Below are 19,921 nucleotides of genomic sequence, written 5' to 3' on the forward strand. Positions count from 1 at the left end.
AAGTGACGTGGCGCAATGGGCAGGTGCGCATGCACGTGTTGCCCGCCGACCCTCAGCTGGTCGGCGGGCATCCAGGTGGATTGGCAGGTGTTTGCCCGCCACCACCTGGCATTTGGCAACCCTACAGGAGAGAGGGGAGGGATTTTGAGTGCCCCTGGTACCTTCTCCTCTCACAAGAACCCTTGTGCAGCCTGGAAAGGCTAGCTGCAGATCTCCTCACTGGCCTCCTCCAAAATAGGGTTGCCAACCTCCAGGTATTCGCTGGTGATCTTCTGCTGCTATTATAATAGGGTTGCCAGGTCCCTCTTTTCCTCTGGCGGGAGGCTTTTGCGTTTAAGTGTGCGTGCGCGCACACACACAGGGTTGCCAGGTCCCTCTTTGCAATCGGCGGGAGGTTTTTGGGGCAGAGCCTGAGGAGGACGGGGTTTGGGGAGGGGAGGGACTTCAATGCCATAGAGTCCAATTGCCAAAGCGGCCATTTTCTCCAGGTGAACTGATCTCTATTGGCTGGAGATCAGTTGTAATGGCAGGGGATCTCCAGCTAGTACCTGGTGGTTGGCAACCCTAATTATCACCTGGGCTCTCTTGGGTAGATAAATACACACTTTATTTGATATAATTTTACCAAAGGGAAAAAGGTTAAAAATACGGAAGATAGTGGAAAACACATCCACAAAACAGATCTAGGGTAGGACCCAAGAATGACATGTTGGTAGGGAAAATAATCTGACATATATACCTGAAAAACGAAGCTGTCCCCACCACCTTTTGCTGTTCCTACTGCCAAAGAAATAAGCCACTCTTCAGAGTTGTGAACTGCAGCAGGAAAAACTGAAGGCATTGTGGGTTGCTCTTCATAAGTATATATCCTTTATTTGAAACCTGGGGTGACAACCAACTTAACTCTGAGGGCTTAATCACATAGCACTAAGTCCTTGTGTCCTCTACATGGCCACAAGTCCTTTTGATCAGATGTGCACTAGCAGTTAGTTCCCTTGATTCACACCCAGTGTCCATATGGGGGGCCCAAGGACTTTGCAAATGTGTGAATGAGCTCTTAAGAACATTAGATAGGTGTCTGATCCTATGCATGTTTACTCCAAAAGTCACAACATATTCAATGTGATTTGCTTATACATGAATACATGAAGCTGCCTTATACTGAATCAGTATTGTCTACTCAGACCAGCAGCGGCTCTCCGGGGTCTCAGGCAGAGGTCTTCCACATCACCTACTTGCCTAGTCCCTTTAACTGGAGATGCTGGGGATTGAACCTGGGACCTTCTGCATGCCAAGCAGAGGCTCTACCACTGAGCCACAGCCCCTCCCCATGCATAGAATTGCAGTCTCTGGATGAGCTGTCATTTTACGCAACCATGTTATGCATTGAAATGAGTGGTGTTTAATTCTGAGTAAAAATAGCCTTAAGGGTGGCCAGCTGTTATCAGTTTCCAAAGAGCGTTTCAAACACAGCATCTTTGAAAATATCTTTCGAAATATGGTTCAGATTTATGGTAGAGGTCAGAACACCTGGGAGTAAAAGCTTGTGTAATAATGTTCTTTTTAAAGCCTATTTCTCCCTCCCCCTCAAAATCGGTCAATATTAGCAGCAGGCGTGGGGCGCAAAAGTAGAGGGGACTTTACACCGATCTCTAATCGGCCCCTCAACTAATGGTTGAACAGGGCGTAAGGATGACATAGAAGGAAGTGTACTGTGCTGTGCGCTCCTCTGGACTAAAATTGAAGGAAACCTTTTTTCTCTAGCTTTTACAGGTGCAGCTTCACTCTGGAAATTAATTTATGGGCTAGCGTTTCTATATATTTTTAAAGGGATTCTCGAAATTCTGATGCACGGAAGGTTTTGCCTTGGATTTGCTGCTCTCTAGATGCACATTTCCCCCATCTGAATTCTTAAAACTCTGCATGGGGGCTTATTTTTTAGTTTTGAGAAGTCGGATGTGCGTGTGTGTGTTAAGTGCCGTCGAGTCGCTTCCGACTCATGGCGACCCTATGAATGAAAGTCCTCCAAAATGTCCTATCTTTGACAGCCTTGCTCAGGTCTTGCAAATTGAAGGCTGTGGCTTCCTTTATAGAGTCCATCCATCTCTTGTTGGGTCTTCCTCTTTTCCTGCTGTCCTCAACTTTTCCTAGCATGATTGTCTTTTCCAGGGACTCTTGTCTTCTCATAATGTGACCAAAGTACAATAGTTTCAGTTTAGTCATTTTAGCTTCTAGGGTCAGTTCAGGCTTGATTTGATCTAGTACCCACTGATTTGGTTTTTGGCAGTCCACAGTATCTAGGAACATCAGTATTCTAGGAACATCATCTCTGTACCCACCAATGTCAGCAATACTATCTCAGGTTCATACTCCTGCTCATCTTCTGATTTATGCCATCACATGCCAGCAATGCCTTTCCACAATCTACATTGGACAAACAGGTCAGTCTCTTAGACTAAAGATTAAATGGACATAAGTCTGACATCAGAAACCACAATATTCAAAAACCAGTGGGAGAACATTTCAACCTTCCAGGACATTCTGTTGCAGATTTCAGAGTAGCAGTTCTCTTACAAAGGAATTTCAAAGGGAGATTGGAAAGAGAAACTGCTGAATTACAGTTGATATTCAAACTAAAGACAATGCATTTACCTGGGCTGAATAAAGACTTTGCATTCATGGCTCATGACCAATGCTGATTTCTCCACACCCATCTCTCCCCTGGACATCACAGACTCTTCTGCATACCACACCTAATCCCATCACGCCTGCTATTCACACTTACATACTGTTAACATTTACATACTCATGCTTGTCTGAATTCACTCTCCTCTACTTAAAGACAGATGGATTCACATTCTAGCTGTATCTGAAGAAGTGAGCTGTGGCTCACGAAAGCTCATACCCTGCCAGAAAATATTCTTGTTAGTCTTTTAAGGTGCTACTGGACTCTTGCCCTTTTCTACTGCAGGAAATATTCTAATGTAAGCTCCTGACCCTTCGAACCAGAAATCACCACAGAGTCATATAGAATCCAATCAGATGGCTTTTACTGGTCAAAAAGGCAATACAGTGCATACAGGGAACTATGGCAGCTATGAGAGTCTCACTAGCCGAACGATAATATAAGGCAGTAAATGGCGGGAGATTATACAACATCAGCATACACAGACAGAGTCAACTTTCCCAGGAGCAGTGTTCCCAGGCCTTGGTATGTGTGGTCGGCCTTGAGGCTAGACAGTACAGTACCAACACAGAAACAATACTGAAACCGAGATAGCAGCCTGACATCCTGCTCCCCTTAAGGCCCCCTCCCAGTCGGTAAGGGGGATGGCCTGTCCGGGTAGGCAGTGTGAAAGGCATCGATTAGTTTGGGGGCGGAGACATCTCGTGCGCGAACCCATTCGTCGTAGGCAGGGGGGAAGTGCTTCCACCGGACCAAATACTGTAGGTTTCCATGGTGAACACGGGAGTCAAGGATTTTGGAGACTTCGAAGTGCTCTTCCCCCCCCCCACCATAATGGGCTGTTCGGGGGGCGGATCGGGATGCCATCGTGGAGAGGCCGTATGGGGCTTTAGGAGGCTAATGTGGAAAACGGGATGCACACGCCTCAGGGTTTTCGGGAGAGCTAATTCCACCGTGACAGGATTTATGACCCGTGTGATCGGGAATGGGCCAATGAATTTAGCATTGAGTTTAAGGCACGGACGGGTGGAACGTAGGTTTTTGGTGGAAAGATAGACCAATTTACCCACTCGCAGTTCGCCCCCGGGGGAACGATGTTTATCAGCTTGTGCTTTGTATTTGCGCTTGGCTCGGTCGAGATTGTTAATGAGCCAAGGCCAAGTGGTACGGAGGGTGTGTGCCCAGGAAGCAATGTCAGGATCTCCCTCCCCCTCCACAGTGCTTGTGGGAGTAACAGGACCAAAATCTTGCCCATACACTGCATAGAATGGGCTAAAACCTGTAGATTGATGTACAGCATTATTGTAGGCATATTCTGCAAAAGGTAACATTTCTACCCAGTTATCTTGGTGGTAGTTAACATAACAGCGTAAATAACATTCAAGGACAGCATTTACACGTTCAGTTTGACCATCGGTTTGGGGATGGTATGCAGTAGACAATCCTTGTTCTACCCCCACCAACTTGAGAAATGCTTTCCAAAACTTGGAAACAAAGCCACTGCCGCGGTCACAGATTATTTTGCGCGGAAACGAATGTAATTTGAAGATATGTGTCACGAAGAGGCGGGCCATTTTTTGAGCAGAGGGGATTCCTGCGCATGGAACCAAATGGATTTGCTTGGAAAACAAATCGGTAACAACCCATAATACAGTTTTTCCCCCGCTGAGAGGGAGATCAGTCATAAAGTCCATAGCAATCACTTCCCATGGTCTGTTGGGTGTTTCTAGAGGTTGCAGTAGCCCCGGGGGTTTGCCTTGTGAGCGTTTCATTGTGGCGCAAACAGGGCAGCTGTGAATAAAAGAGTCAACATCGGAACGCATTCCCCCCCACCAAAATTGTCGGCGCAATAAGTGGAGAGTTTTTAGGAATCCAAAGTGTCCAGCTGTTTTTACTCCATGAGCTAAGTGTAAAACGTCTTTTCGAAGTGCCTTGGGTACGTACAATTTAGAGTCTTTGTACCATGAGCCCCCCTGTTCCATTACCCCAGGGGGTAGGGTGTGAGTGGAGCGTTCAGAAAGGCAGTGGTCCCGAAGGGTATTTAAAAAGGATTCGGAGATGGGAATCTTGGCGGGACCCCCCCCCCCCCGGCTATAGTAGTTTTAGGAGTAGTTATGGGGGTAGAGCTTACGTGCGGTGGTGCGCAGGTCGTAGGCGGTAGGGCAGCCGGTGGGGTTGGAGGATCGGGATCGTCGGTTCGTTGCTGTTGCGAGGGCGGTTGGGTAGCCGCTCGGGTTGGAGGTGCTGGAGAACTGGATCTGGGATGCTGTCGCTGAGATCGAGTTTGCACGGCCAGTACAGGAAGGGCTCCCCTTTGCGTAGGGGTGAACAGAGAGTCAGTCGGTCTCTCGAGTTTTACCGGGTATTGTGGCAACCGGGAGAGGGCATCTGCGAGAACGTTTTGCTTCCCAGGAACATGCTTTAGGACGAAACGAAACTGAGCGAAGAAGTCAGCCCAACGTTGTTGTTTCGCTGATAGTTTATGGGACCCTGTGAGGGCAGCTAGATTCTTGTGATCGGTCCAAACCTCGAAGGGGATATTGGACCCCTCTAAGAATTGCCTCCAGAGAGTTAGGGCATGGTGAACGGCCGCTGCCTCTTTTTCCCAAATGGGCCAGTTCAATTGTGCGTGCGCAAATTTCCTCGAAAAGTAAGCGCAGGGGTGAAGAAGGCCATCCGGACCTTTCTGGAGAAGGGCCCCTCCCATAGCTACATCGGAGGCATCGACTTGCACAACAAACATTTGGTTTGGGTCCGGGTGCTGTAATACGGGTTCGGATGTGAAGAGGCGTTTGAGAGCCACAAACGCAGCTTGGCATTGATCAGTCCACAGGATTTTTGCGGAAGGTAAGGTAGCTGTGTTTGCTTTCCCTTTGGTTTTTAGTAGATCAGTAATGGGTAGGGCCACTTGGGCGAAGTTAGGAATGAACCCTCGATAAAAGTTTGCAAACCCCAAAAACTGTTGCACTTGCTTGCGGTTGGTGGGGGGAGTCCAATCGAGAACGGCTTGGACTTTGACAGGGTCCATGCGAAGACCTTGGTGGGAGATTATGTATCCTAAGAATGTGAGCTGGCTTTGATGAAACTCGCATTTAGCCAGTTTGGTAAAGAGTTGGTGGTTGCGCAGGCGTTGCAGAACTTCTCGGACTAGAGTTACATGCTCTTCCATGGTTTTTGAATAAATAAGAATGTCGTCTAAATAAACCACCACCCCGCGATATAGCAAGTCATGAAGGATTTCGTTGATGAGTTGCATGAAGACCCCCGGGGCCCCTTTTAATTCGAACGGCATCACGAGGAATTCATACATACCGAAACAGCTAGAGAAGGCAGTGAGGTGCTCATCTCCTTCGCGGATGCGGACTCGGTAGTAGGCTTCCACCAAGTCTAGTTTGGAGAATATCCGGCCCTCCTGTAACTGTCCCAAAATATCAGAAATTAATGGGATAGGATAGGCGTTGGTTTGGGTAACCGCATTGAGTTTTCGGAAGTCAATGCATAAACGAAGGTCGCCCTCCTTTTTTCGGACAAAAAACGCGGGGGCCGAGTTCGGGGCATTCGATGGGCGAATGAACCCTCTGGCGAGGTTTTTGTCAAGGAAGTCCCGGAGAACAGTGCGCTCGGAAGCGCTCATAGGGTAAATTTTGCTTTTGGTTAATGTGCAGTCCTTGACCACCTCAATTGTACAGTCCGAGGCTCGGTGGGGGGGGTAAGGTGTCACATTCTTTAAGGTCGAAGACATCCACGAAGTCTCGATAGACGTTAGGTAGGACTGGAAGCGCTGGGACATCGGAGGCCAATGCTGGGATGGGTGGATATAACAGCGCAAAGTTCTGCCGGTGCTGATCGCACATAGGACTGGCGAAGGAGATAGTGTTTGTTTCCCAGTTAATGCTGGGACTGTGTCCTTTAATCCAGTTAATACCCAAGACCACTTCAAAACGGATAGGGGCTATAGTGAAGTCTATTTGCTCCCAGTGGGAGCCAATTCCCATTGCCACCCCTATGGTGCGGTGATCAACTGGACCCCCCTGGAAATGGCTTCCGTCCATTTGGGCAAATTGGACAGGGGCGGGTAAAGCCTCAGAGTCGGCTCTGAGTGCAGCAAAAGTGGCTTCGCTTATGAGAGTGCGACAGCAACCGGAGTCAATTAGTGCTTTGACGGGTAGTTGTGGGCCACCGTTAAGGTGTTGTAAAACTGCATCCACGTAGACGGTGGAGTCCACTTCTTTGATTTTGGTAGGAGCATTCGGTTTGATAGGAGGATCCTGAGAGGTCTGTGGAGACGCTCCATTCACCACAGACCGGAGCCGTTTTTTGACAAGTCGAGGGGAGATTCCAGGTTTAAGGCTGGAGAATTCCAAGGATTTTCCTCATCCGAAGAGGGAAAGTTGTCCCCCAATGGGGCACTTGTAATCCGAGACCCGGCGGGGTCGTTGGTAGTAGGCAGGGAGGCTGGGTCCCCGGCATGGAGTGCAGAGGGTGTGGGTCTTCCCGGAGCTGCGCTGCGGGTGGCCGCGGTGCCTCTGCGTGGTGGACGACCTCGGGCGCGGGTTGTCGTGCTGGGACGAAATAATTCATGGCGGTGCGGGCAAATAGCTGCAAAGTGGCCCATTTCTCCGCAAGTAAGACAGGCACCCCTCTGAAATCGGGCTTCACGTTCCTGGGGCGGACGTGGAGGATTTCGTGGGACGAGCGGTGGTGCCTTGGGTTGAGGCTTTTGGGTGCCTTTTTCCTTGTGCTTTTGACGGACGAGAGAAATAAAGCGTCGGCGGCTTTCCACTTCCTCGGCCAATAGGATCCAGTCTTCGAGGGTATCGGGATCGCCTCGCATGTAAGACCAGTTCAGAACGTCAGGATGCAAGGCTTCCCTGAAATGATGGATCAGGGTGGTCTCGGGCCAACCTACAATCTTACTTGCCAGTCGTTGAAATTCATCGGCAAATTCTCGAACTGTAGCAGAGCCTTGTTTTAATTGTAAGAGTTCCGTTTTGGCTCTTTCCCCCAGGAAGGGGTCCTCAAACCTCCTTCTCAGGGCAGTCATGAAGTTGTTGAGGGAACGAATAGCACGAGAGCGGGTGTCAAACTGGAGGACCATCCAGTCAGCCGCTTTACCTGTCAGAAGGGAAGCTACATAACGCACCCGGCTATCTTCCGTGGGGAAAAGTTGTCCTTGTTCTCACATATAACTGTCCACTTGATGCAAGAAACAAGGCAAAGTCTCGAGAGATCCGTCGTACGTAGTCCTCAATTTGAGTTGCTTCCAAGGGCCGGGCGCAGGTTGGCCCGGTTGCACGGGTGGTCCGGGCGGAGGAACAACAGGAGCTCCAGGAGGCAAGGGTGGAGCAGGCACATTAGCGGGTGGTTGGGGTGGCTGTATGGGTACCCCCTGACCCGGTATCGGAACGGGCTGTGTCTGGGCTATCAGGGTTTGTTGTAATTGCCTGTTCTCCTGAAGCATACGTTCCATTAGTTCCTGGAGTTGATCAACACGGTCGGAGAGCTCTCGATTCTGGGCTCGTAAGAGGTGAACCTCCTCACTTGGGCCACCAGTAAGATGAGGTTTACTGGTCCGGAAGCTTGTGGCCCATTGAGAGCTATCCCCATATAGATCCTCGTCTTCAGACTCTCCTGAGTCTCGACGTCGGTCAGCCAAACGGTGTGCGCGTTGGGTCGCGCGCGACGGGACAAACGCCGGGGAAAAAGACAGACCTGATAGCCCTTGTACATTGTCCTTGGGGCGCGTGTCCCTGTTCGCCCGATCCCTAACTCTTGCTGCAGCCGCTCTGGCTGCTTCAGCAGCTTCTCTCTCTCTTGCGACCTTAGCCGCTTCGGCGGCTTTCTGATCCGCAAGAACTTTGGCGTTCTCAAGTCTTAGGGCAGCCTCCGCCGTAATGCGCGGCAAAAGTTCTGTCTCCAGGAGTGAGAGTATGGGGTCGGGTTCCCCGCCCAGCAGAGGTTGTATTCGAACCGCCAGTGCGGGTGCCTCGGCTCCAAAAGTCGAGGTCAAAACTTGAGCCAAGGTGGCTACCGGGGTGTCCTTTGTACATTCCACAAGGAGAAGAGCGGTGCTAATAGCGACTCGCTTGGCCTCAGCCTGACAACTGGCCGCATCCGGGATCAGGGAAAAACCCTCCGGCGGGGCTCCCGCCATGGTAGAACTAGAGGAAAGAGTCTCTCGAGAAATAAGATTATCCAAAAGTCCAGTTAGTATTTGTAAATCCTCAGTTGCCAACCGGGCATCGTCCAGTAATTGATCCAAGTCTTGAAGATCTAAACGAGTATCAGTATCCTCCGCCGTCAACATCCAGAGAGTCCCTTTAAGAGATTGCCACTGTTCCTGTACCAGTCCCCTCAAGCGGCAAACCTCTAGGGTAGTCCTGAAGAGTTCAGCGACTATGTCCTGTAACAGGGTGGGATCCTTCCGAGAGGAATCCAGGATAATAGGTCACTCGGAGAGCTTCTCAGCTCCCATCCAAGCGGCAGGCGAACCCTCCTGGGCTCCAGCCTGACTAGTAGTACAATGAAGAAGGAGATAGTTAGCTGCCATAATGTAAGCTCCTGACCCTTCGAACCAGAAATCACCACAGAGTCATATAGAATCCAATCAGATGGCTTTTACTGGTCAAAAAGGCAATACAGTGCATACAGGGAACTATGGCAGCTATGAGAGTCTCACTAGCCGAACGATAATATAAGGCAGTAAATGGCGGGAGATTATACAACATCAGCATACACAGACAGAGTCAACTTTCCCAGGAGCAGTGTTCCCAGGCCTTGGTATGTGTGGTCGGCCTTGAGGCTAGACAGTACAGTACCAACACAGAAACAATACTGAAACCGAGATAGCAGTCTTTAAGGTGCTACTGGAATCTTGCTCTTTTCTACTACAGAAAAGATTTTTGTTAGTCTTTAAGGTGCTACTGGACTCTTGCTCTTTTGTACTACAGAAAATATTCTTGTTAGTCTTTAAGGTGCTACTGGACTCTTGCTCTTTTGTACTACAGAAAATATTTGTGTTAGTCTTTAAGGTGCTACTGGACTCTTGCTCTTTTCTACTACAGAAAATATTCTTGTTAGTCTTTAAGGTGCTACTGGACTCTTGCCCTTTCGTACTACAGAAAATATTCTTGTTAGTCTTTAAGGTGCTACTGGACTCTTGCTCTTTTCTGCTACAGAAAATATTCGTGTTAGTCTTGAAGGTGCTACTGGACTCTTGCCCTTTTCTGCTACAGAAAATATTCGTGTTAGTCTTGAAGGTACTACTGGACTCTTGCCCTTTTGTACTACAGAAAATATTCTTGTTAGTCTTTAAGGTGCTACTGGAATCTTGCTCTTTTCTACTACAGAAAAGATTTTTGTTAGTCTTTAAGGTGCTACTGGACTCTTGCTCTTTTCTACTACAGAAAATATTCTTGTTAGTCTTTAAGGTGCTACTGGACTCTTGCTCTTTTGTACTACAGAAAATATTTGTGTTAGTCTTTAAGGTGCTACTGGACTCTTGCTCTTTTCTACTACAGAAAATATTCTTGTTAGTCTTTAAGGTGCTACTGGACTCTTGCCCTTTCGTACTACAGAAAATATTCTTGTTAGTGTTTAAGGTGCTACTGGACTCTTGCCCTTTTGTACTACAGAAAATATTCGTGTTAGTCTTTAAGGTGCTACTGGACTCTTGCTCTTTTCTACTACAGAAAATATTCTTGTTAGTCTTTAAGGTGCTACTGGACTCTTGCTCTTTTGTACTACAGAAAATATTCGTGTTAGTCTTGAAGGTGCTACTGGACTCTTGCTCTTTTCTACTACCCCAGTATCTGCAACACTCTCCTCCAGCACCACATTTCAAAGGAATCTATTCGCATGGGGGGGGGGATTTTAATTTATTGAGCAGCAAATCCGAAGCAAAGCCCTCCCGTGCCCGAGCAGCTCCTCTTCCCTCCTTTCGGGGGACCCTTCAACCGCTGCAAAGCCCAGCAGCTCAACCCCAACACCGCCCCTGCTCGCTCCTTCCGTTCCAGGCGGTCACATGAGCGTGCAACCGCGCCCCTCTCCCGTTGGAGAGAATGGGACCGCCCGAGCTGCGCCGAGCGTGATGAGACTGGGGACAAACCAATGAGCGCGAAGTGGGGGGGGGGAGAGACCATTGCTTTTGCGGAAGAGGGACGCGCTGCCCGGGTCTTTTCTCCCTTGGGCGGTTGCTTTTTTCCGCCCTGCAGCGAGCGGCGGCGGCTGAATTGCTAGGCAGGGGCCGGGCGGGCATGGGGGCCCCGAAGGGACCGGAGCACCAGCCTCCCCAAGAGGTAAAGGCGGGGTGGTGTTTGCATTTTGCAAACCAGGGTTTGCATTTTGGGGGTTGCCTTTTCTCGGTCGCTGCCGATGCAGTGGGTGGGCTGGCCCGACGCCGGCTTGTTCCCTTCCCCGGATTTATGCCTTGCATGATAACTAGGGGAGGGAGAAGAATGGCTATGGGTGATTATGTTATTGCAGGGGGGGTAGTTTAAAATGGCAGGGCCTTGGAACGGGGGTAGTATGGAGTTGTGCGTTGAGAAAAGGTTTGTCTTTTTTATGCATGGGTGTTTTTTGTTTGTTTGTTTGTTGCCTTGGATTTGCTGCTCTCTAGATGCACAAATTTCCCTATCCAGATGCTCAAAACTCTGCACGGGGCGCTTATTGTTGAGTCTCGACAAATTGGATGGGGAAAAGGTGCATCTAGAGAGCGGCCAAGCCAAGGCAAAAAAAAACAAAAAAACCCATGCATCAATGGCCCTTGTAAATTTGTAATGTTTCAGCAGGGGCCGTTTATGCATGGGAGGTTTTGCCTTAGATTTGCTGCTCCCTAGATGCACATTTTCCCCATCCGAATTCTCCAAACTCTGCATGGGGCGCTTGTTGTTGAGTTTTGGGGATTCGGATGGGGGAAAATGTGCATCTAGAGAGCGGCCAATCCAAGGCCAAAAAACAAACAAAAAACCATGCATAAATGGCTTTTGTAAATTTGTAATGTTTCAGCATGGGCCATTTATGCATGGGTTGTTTTTTGTTTGTTTTTTTGCCTTGGGTTTGCTGCTCTCTAGATGCACATTTCCCCCATCCGAATTCTCCAAACTCTGCACGGGGCGCTTATTGTTGAGTCTTGGATGGGGGAAAGGTGCATCTAGAGAGCGGCCAATCCAAGGCAAAAAAGAAAAAAGAAAAAACCATGCATCAATGGCCCTTGTAAATTTGTAATGTTTCAGCATGGGCCGTTTATGCATGGGAGGTTTTGCCTTGGCTTTGCTGCTCCCTAGATGCACATTTCCCCCATCCGAATTCTCCAAACTGCACGGGGTGCTTATTTTTGAGCCTTGACAATTTGGATGGGGAAAAGGTGCATCTAGAGAGCGGCCAAGCCAAGGCAGAGCTTCCCAGGCATAAATCCCTTTAGTGGCGCTTTGCCCTCTGAAAAGGACTTTGTCCTGGTACCTAATGTTTGTAGGGGAAACGGTTAGTAGGAAAGAGCAAGAGCCCAGTAGCCAGGGCCGGTGCCAGTCCATTTTTGCGCCCTAGGCAAGGCTAACTACTTGTGCCCCCGCCCCCGTTGTTAAGCAGTTATCAAAAACAGATGTCTTGTAGAAAAATAAAAGCACAAAGCTTTTTATAGGACATGATCATAGAGTTGGAAGGGGCCACCAGGGCCATCTAGTCCAACCCCCTGCACAATGCAGGGAATTCACAACTACCTCCCCCCTCCACACCCACAGTGACCAGAAGATGGCCAAGATGCCCTCCCTCTCATCATCTGCCTAAGGCACTGGTTCCCAACCAGGGGTCCGTGGACCCCCAGGGGTCCGCGAGAACTAAATTAAGGTCTGCGAAACAAAGTTATAAACGCATAATAAATTAATATTTTCAATTAAAAGTTCTCTATTAGAAAAATATATATATTCAAATATTATTCTAAGTTTAATGTTTAACTAACAGTTATGATTAGAGTTTATTTTCAAATTCTCGGAATTTTTATTTTGAACCTTGGGGTCCCTGCACCGAACCAAAAAGTCCTAGTGGTCCCTGGTCAAAAAAAGGTTGGGAACCACTGGCCTAAGGTCACAGAATCAGCATTGCTGACAGATGGCCATCTAGCCTCTGCTTAAAAACCTCCAGGGAAGGAGAGCTCACCACCTCCCGAGGAAGCCTGTTCCACTGAGGAACCGCTCTAACTGTTAGAAAGTTCTTCCTAATGTCTAGACGGAAACTCTTTTGATTTAATTTCAACCCGTTGGTTCTGGTCCGACCTTCATTAGGTTCCAGAGCACCGTTGTGCTTCTCTTAAAATAAAAAAATATATATGCATGGTCCGTTGTGTTTTTTTCAAGAAACCAACCCGTTTAAAACTCTGCCACTCAGGCCAGTTCGGCGCCCCTCTGAGGTCTGCGCCCTAGGCGACCGCCCAGTTTGCCTAATGGTAGCGCCGGCCCTGCCAGTAGCAGCACCTTAAAGACGACCAAAATTTCTGGCAGGGTAGGAGCTTTCGTGATCCACAGCTCGCTTCTTCAGACACATCTAAAGAAGTGTGCTCTGGCTCACGAAAGCTCCTACCCTGCCAGAAATTTTGGTCGTCTTTAAGGTGCTGCTACTGGGCTCTTGCTCTTTTCTACTGCTGTTCTAGCCGTCGTGATCTGTCTCCTTAGGCCAGTGGTTCCCAACCTTTTTTTGACCAGGGACCACTAGGACTTTTTTGTTCGGTGCAGGGACCCCAAGGATCAAAATAAAAATTCCGAGAATTTGAAAAATAAACTTTAATCATAACTGTTAGTTAAACATTAAACTTAGAATAATATTTGAATATATATATTTTTCTAATAGAGAACTTTTAATTGAAAATATTAATTTATTATGGGTTTATAACTTTGTTTCGCGGACCTTAATTTAGTTCTCGCGGACCCCTGGGGGTCCACAGACCCCCGGTTGGGAACCAGTGCCTTAGGGGAAAAGGTTACTCATTGCTGATTAAAAGAGCAAGAGTCCGGTAGCATCTTAAAGACTAACACCATTTCTGGTAGGGTATGAGCTTTTGTGAGTCGCAGCTCACTTCTGCAGATTAAAAGGCACTCTGCACGCGCTCAGGTCATTCCTCACGTTTGCTTGAACCGGCTTGCAGTATAGAATAGGTTAAATTCTGGCTCCTTCTGCTCTGCCTGTTCTTGTGCTTCTTAGAGGCCTAGTAGATGTCCTCTCTCTTTCAGGCCGTTTCTCTAATAATTAAGTAATAATTGAACAAAACAAAAATAGATACATTTTATGTTTGGAGTGCAGCACAGGAGGAAAGTGTCAGTTCCTGTAAAGATCTCTGCAGCCAAATATGTTATTTGGGTGAACATTTTCTGCAAAACCATATGTGTGTCTAAGGAGCCGTGCAAGACCGAAAGTCTGTGATGCTGTAGGCGCAGCTAGGAATCCTGAAGGCAGAAACTGATCTGCTAGTAGTGCACTGAATTGTTTTGCTGTTTTGGCATAGTCCGTCATATTTAGAGGGATGGGTGATGGAGACTCAGGGAGATGCACCTTCTCTACTGGTTTATTTTCATGGTAACTGGGAGCTCCAGGATTTTTGGGAATTCGGTTCTGCATTTAAAAAAAAAATTGATTTAAGAATTTGATGCATGCACTACTACTCCAGTTAAGAAAAAAAATGTTGTTTCTTCATCTTCCATACTATAGCAGCAGAAAACTCAGAGATTTCAGCAAGTTTGCTGGTGGGTGTATGAAGGGACACCTTGTTATTCCATGCTTTAACAATTCCAGTGTACTGAGATCATAATCTTTTCTGTCGCACCACTTTTTCTATCGTTGCAATTGAAAGAATGAACAATAGTAACGGAATGGACTGACCAATATGGGCACTTTCACACATGCCAAATGATGCGCTTTCAATGCACTTTGCAGCTGGATTTTACTGTGTGAAACAGCAAAATCTACTTGCAGATGATCACTAAAGTGCATTGAAAGTGGATTGAAAGGGCATTATTTAGGATGTGTGAAAGCACCCTATGAGACTATCGTGTAGCTTATATGTTTGTCATTAAAAAAAAATTTCTGTAGTATTCCTATTGAACATGTTTAATAGGGAAGGCACAGAATAATAGTACTTCATTTTGTAGGTTGAAACAAGAGAGGATGAAGAGCAAAATATTAAGTTAACTGAAATTCTGGAGCTATTAGTTGCAGCTGGGTACTTCAGAGCAAGAATTAAAGGGCTGTCGCCCTTTGATAAGGTAAGATCCAAAGTTTGTTATCATTAATGTGCAGTGAGGTTCAGGTTTTAGTCTTCAGATGAGTCATCTGAAGCTTATTCATCAGAAGGGAAAGGGCCAAGTGTCATCCAAGACTGCAAATTTTGGCCAGGTGGGCCTGATTTTTTTTTTTAGGTTACATTTATTCAGATGTATTACTGTAATACAGAATGAGCATGCCTGGCTTTTCCTTTGGGCAGGTTAACAGACTGTCTGTGGTACCAAATTATGGGGTACAATGAAAGGGCAGCAAAATTATTAATGTATATTATTATAATTTTACCTCCCATAATGGAATCATTCAGATTTTCGGTCTCAGGTGCCAAAATTGACCATCTTTGGGAATGAGAATCATAACGTGCAAAGTTAGAAAGGACATTTTATTTATTTGTTTGTTTGTTGAACTTATATCCCACCCCTCCCTGACCAAGTTGGGCTCGGGGGTGGTGGTGCTTGCATCAATATAATCATATACAATCAATTTAAAATACAATAATGCAAATAATTTCCAATTAAACTGATAAAATCAACGATGTATGTATTATCGATCCAAGGCGTCAGTAGACTCATATGTGAACTCTCAGTCAGGAGAGAAGGCAGATGGCAAGATGGAACCAAACTTAGTTGTACCAAAAGCTGGAACAGGGAGGCCTGATGGAAACCGTTGCTGTTCTCAACCATAGGATAACCATAGGACATAATAAGTTGTAAGTTGACTCAGAAGAGGAACAGTAATACAAACATCCATTTAATTCAAGTAATTAGTTAAAAGTTCAGTGGTCAACTAGAAAAGGTTGACAGGCATAACATGTGAAAATGCTAAACTAAACATTGATGGTTCTGTGAACAGCAAACAGATCCTAGTTGACTGCTGTGAGAGAAATGCCATGTGGTATACACATGGATGCATATATAGAGTCCACATGAACCAGTGTTGTTCCATTCTCATACTATTATGCATGAGCATTACAGCTCTGCATTTTTGGCAGAAGACCATCTCTTTTCCTCCCTATTAGTTGTATGTTGCAGGTAAAGGCTGTTGGCCAACCCTGGAAACTGTCCTCGGGGTTTCACACTCCTCTCCACCTCTCAGCTGCACTTTGACATTGCATATAGCGGCTGCAATCTCTCTCTTAGTATATAGCTTTTGTTGTTTCTCATGATTCTAATGAAACAGTCATAGTTTGTTTCTACATGGGCTTGACACCACACAGTCAACTGGGGACGGGCTTGTATGTGTGAGCTTGCCTTTTGTCAGCAAACAGTGTCTATAGTAGGATGATCAGCATGTGGCCTGCAGGTGTATCTGGCCCCAGGCTGGGTGTCCCCAGTGTTCCTGACACTTTAAATTAAGATGATCATAAAATCAAAATGTTTCCATGTTAGAAGAAAGTTAAGGCACTCTAAGATACACTCACCTGCTCCTCAAAAGACAAAGAAATCGCAAGTTAAAGGTGCCATCTGTATTATGGGAAAAGTTATGTACAGTCTGACATTTCCTGCTTGTTTCCAACTTTGGCCCCAGGCAGTCGCACCCCCCCCTGCTCTTTCGATGCCATTTCCTTCCTCTGCAGGTCACAAGTACAATACTGAATGTGGGGTTAGAGACATATAAATGTTTTAGTTCCCTGACCTGGAATGCCCGTTTGAAGAAGTGGATAGAACCGCAATGCCAGTTTTTGGTGGGGAGAGGAAATGTGCAAGGGAAATGTCCGAATGTATAACGTCTGTATTGCTCACATGCACAGAACTTAAGGCAGCAGATTTATCTTACCATTTCCATGTGTTTTTTGAGCACAAGTGGAATTGTAAATGCCTTAAGTTTCCCCTTAAACAAGGGGCATTTTAAATTTTAAAACTGTATACTTCTGTTAGGATTGAACATGGTGTAACCTCCTGACTGTCTGAAACCTTGGGTGAGGTTAAAGCCTTTTTGTGGGCACATCTAAGATCTACTCAAAAGGTAAAGGTAGTCCCCTGTGCAAGCACCGGGTCATTCCTGACCCATGGGGTGACGTCACATCCCGACTGCATTTCCTAGGCAGACTTTGTTTGCGGAGTGGTTTGCCAGTGCCTTCCCCAGTCATCTCCCCTTTACCCCCAGCAAGCTGGGTACTCATTTGACCGACCTTGGAAGGATGGAAGGCTGAGTCAACCTTGAGCCGGCCACCTGAAACCGACTTCCGTCAGGATCGAACTCAGGTCATGAGCAGAGCTTTTGACTGCAGTACTGCAGCTTAACGCTCTGCGCCACAGGGCTCTACTCAAGGCCATGGAAATAGTGAGCGGAGATGGGAGAATGCCTACGGTGTTTTGCATTGCCCTTGCTCTGTTTGGATTTAAAAATGGGGGACAGGTGGTAAAAATTGGCACAAAACTGTGGCCTGCCTGTGTCTGAGATGCCCTTAGTGTGTATCAGTTGCTGGGAGAGTGAAAGCCTTGTGTAGTGCTGTCTGTACCCTTCTCACCAAGTTTGATGACAAGGTTGGGAGGGAACAAAGATGACTGAAGAGGAAGGAAAAAAAGGTGAAGATGCAGAGTAACCTGGAGGGAAGTGCAGGGTTGTGGGAAATGAAAGGGCAGAAAGATCTGTAGATAGGGAAAATAGGAAGCTACAGTGGCGACAACAGTGGGGGACCAGAAGTCTGGGGAGGGTATGTTTGTATACTATGGGTACAGATGGAAGAGAATATGTTATGGGGTGGTGAGAGAAACGAGGGAAGACTAGGCTAACAAATGTTCACAGAGAGAAGAGAGATGCTTTGGGATCCAGAAGGGTGACTGGGGAGGGTTGAAAAGAAATGACAAAGAATTGCTTTTCCCTGTTCATGTACTTCCTTGAGTTAATTCAAATGTAGAAGTAGCGGTAGGTGTAGTTTGCACTGTGTGTCCCACATGTTAGTACAACGGTCGTGTTCCAGCCGGAAATAGACTGCAAAAATGAAAATCTGGTCTGTTTTTAAAAGAATGCTTAAAAAGACTTATGTGTGATTTGTGTGTTCTTCCCTGAAGCATCTGGCAGTGATGAAATGTCCTTGGGCCTTGTTTCAGGTGGTAGGTGGCATGACGTGGTGTATCACAACTTGCAGCTTCGACATTGATGTTGACTTATTGTTCCAGGAAAACTCAACTATTGGTCAAAAAATGTAAGTTGGCAACTAAAAACTAGTCCCTCGAATAGCATGAGATGTTCAACACAAATACTGTTTGTAAGTGTACATGAGAGCAAGTTTTAGAAACCTCCTGCCTTAAGAATTCTATTTTGTTTCGTTTCGCTATGCAGAGTTACACCCTTCTCAGCCCGTTGATTTCAGTGGGCTTTGGATGTCACTGTTTAGGGTTCACTGCCTGTCTTCTCAATGTTCCTTCTCCACTGTCCCAGATACAGACCTGCTAAGCCATTCTCACCCTACACTTAATTGTGAACTTTAAAATAAGAAAGTATCTGGTAACCTGTAAGAACATGCACTCATACTAGGTTCCTGCATAGTCTAAGAAACACCCCAGCAATTGTCAGCTGCTTCCATTAAATTCTTGTTTGCTTGAAATATTTGTATCCCACCCCTTTCGCTAACTGAGGCTGCGTATAGTACAAAAGCAATAAAACAGCAGTAAGGTGAGCAATAAAACATGGAAGGAACGTAAAAAGGAGCAGCAAACAGATAAAAGGCAAAAAGCAAGGACAGTCGGTTACAACAACACAATACAACACATCTGATTAAAATGAAATAAAGCCTTCAATATACTAATCATTAAAAGAGCATCAAAAAATACCACGTGGTTCCAAAAAAATGTAGCAGAGAATGGTAACTAAAAGCAGCTGCCGGAGGGGGGGTGTTTAATAGACTTGTCTAAAGGTACATAAACTTGGCACCAAGCTTTTGAGGGGTAGGGGGTTTAAAAGCCTAGGATCCCCCACTGAAATTTTCGTTCTTTGGTGGGAAGGAAGACAGACCAACCCCAAGCGTACTAACTGGGGAGTAAGTCCTATTACTGAGGGGCCGTGGCTCGGTGGTAGAGCATTTGCTTGGCATGCAGAAAGTCCCAAGTTCAATCCCCGGCATCTCCAGTTAAAGGGACTAGGCATGGTAGGTGATGTGAAAGACCCCTGCCCGAGACCCTGGAGAGCTGCTGCCAGTCTGAGTAGATAATACTGTCTTTGATGGACCAAGGGTCTGATTCAGTATAAGGCAGCTTCATGTGTTCATGTGACTATAGTGTACTGTAAGTTGTTTATTTTGTTTTCGTATAACACTACGTAGGAGAATCAGGATGGCTTACAGAGGACTGTTTTTTCTTCTTTGCCATGCACTAGAATCGACTGCAAACCTGCTTTACTTCCAAGAGTGCTGCAGCATTGAGTAATTCTAGGCCCCAACCAGAAATATTTAATTAAAAAACAAAAGCCAATCAATCTTCTTGCCGGAATTTGCATCCCTTTTTAGAGTCATCAGGTCACCCTTGGCCACCAGCATGGGGTGGGGGTGGGAGTAAGGTTGCCAGCTCCAGGTTGGGGAACTCCTGGAGACTTGGGGGTGGAGCCTGGGGTGGACAGGACCTTCAGTGGGATACAATGCCACAGAGTCCACCCTCCAAAGCATCCATTTTCTCCACGGGAACTGATCTCTGATCTCTGAGCCGTAATTCTGGGAGATCCCCAGGTCCCATCTAAAGCCAGGCATCCCTATCCCTCTTGCAAACATTTATACAGGTTACCTGCCTGACGATAGGCGAGATAAGATGTGGCTCCGGACCTACAAATGAGTTTTCATTGTAGCAGATTCTTTAACTTGGCATGGTTTTCTCTTCTCTCGCTTTTTTCTAATTCTAGTATTTGATGTAAGCCACTAGAGGGCACTTTCAGGCTGCTAAATGTTAGAGAACCTAAAGGGGTTGCCATGAGTCGGCTGCGACTTGACGGCACTTTACACACATACATTCCCCTTTTCACTGTTTCACACTTCTGCTT

General features: G+C 46.7%; 1 protein-coding gene across 1 annotated transcript in view; it reads left to right on the forward strand.

The window, feature by feature from the left end:
• The first annotated feature begins 10,928 nt into the window (after window positions 1-10,928).
• The window catches only part of CCDC93 (coiled-coil domain containing 93), a 49,154-nt gene continuing 40,161 nt past the window's right edge, over window positions 10,929-19,921 (forward strand). The window contains exons 1-3 of the mRNA XM_056861261.1: window positions 10,929-10,983; window positions 14,821-14,934; window positions 18,004-18,098. Of these exons, the coding sequence (XP_056717239.1) occupies window positions 10,942-10,983; window positions 14,821-14,934; window positions 18,004-18,098 (251 nt within the window). The 5' untranslated portion in view covers window positions 10,929-10,941. The remainder of the gene's footprint in view (window positions 10,984-14,820; window positions 14,935-18,003; window positions 18,099-19,921) is intronic.

The sequence above is a fragment of the Euleptes europaea genome, chromosome 15 (genome assembly GCF_029931775.1).
Source record: "Euleptes europaea isolate rEulEur1 chromosome 15, rEulEur1.hap1, whole genome shotgun sequence".
NCBI lineage: Eukaryota > Metazoa > Chordata > Lepidosauria > Squamata > Sphaerodactylidae > Euleptes > Euleptes europaea.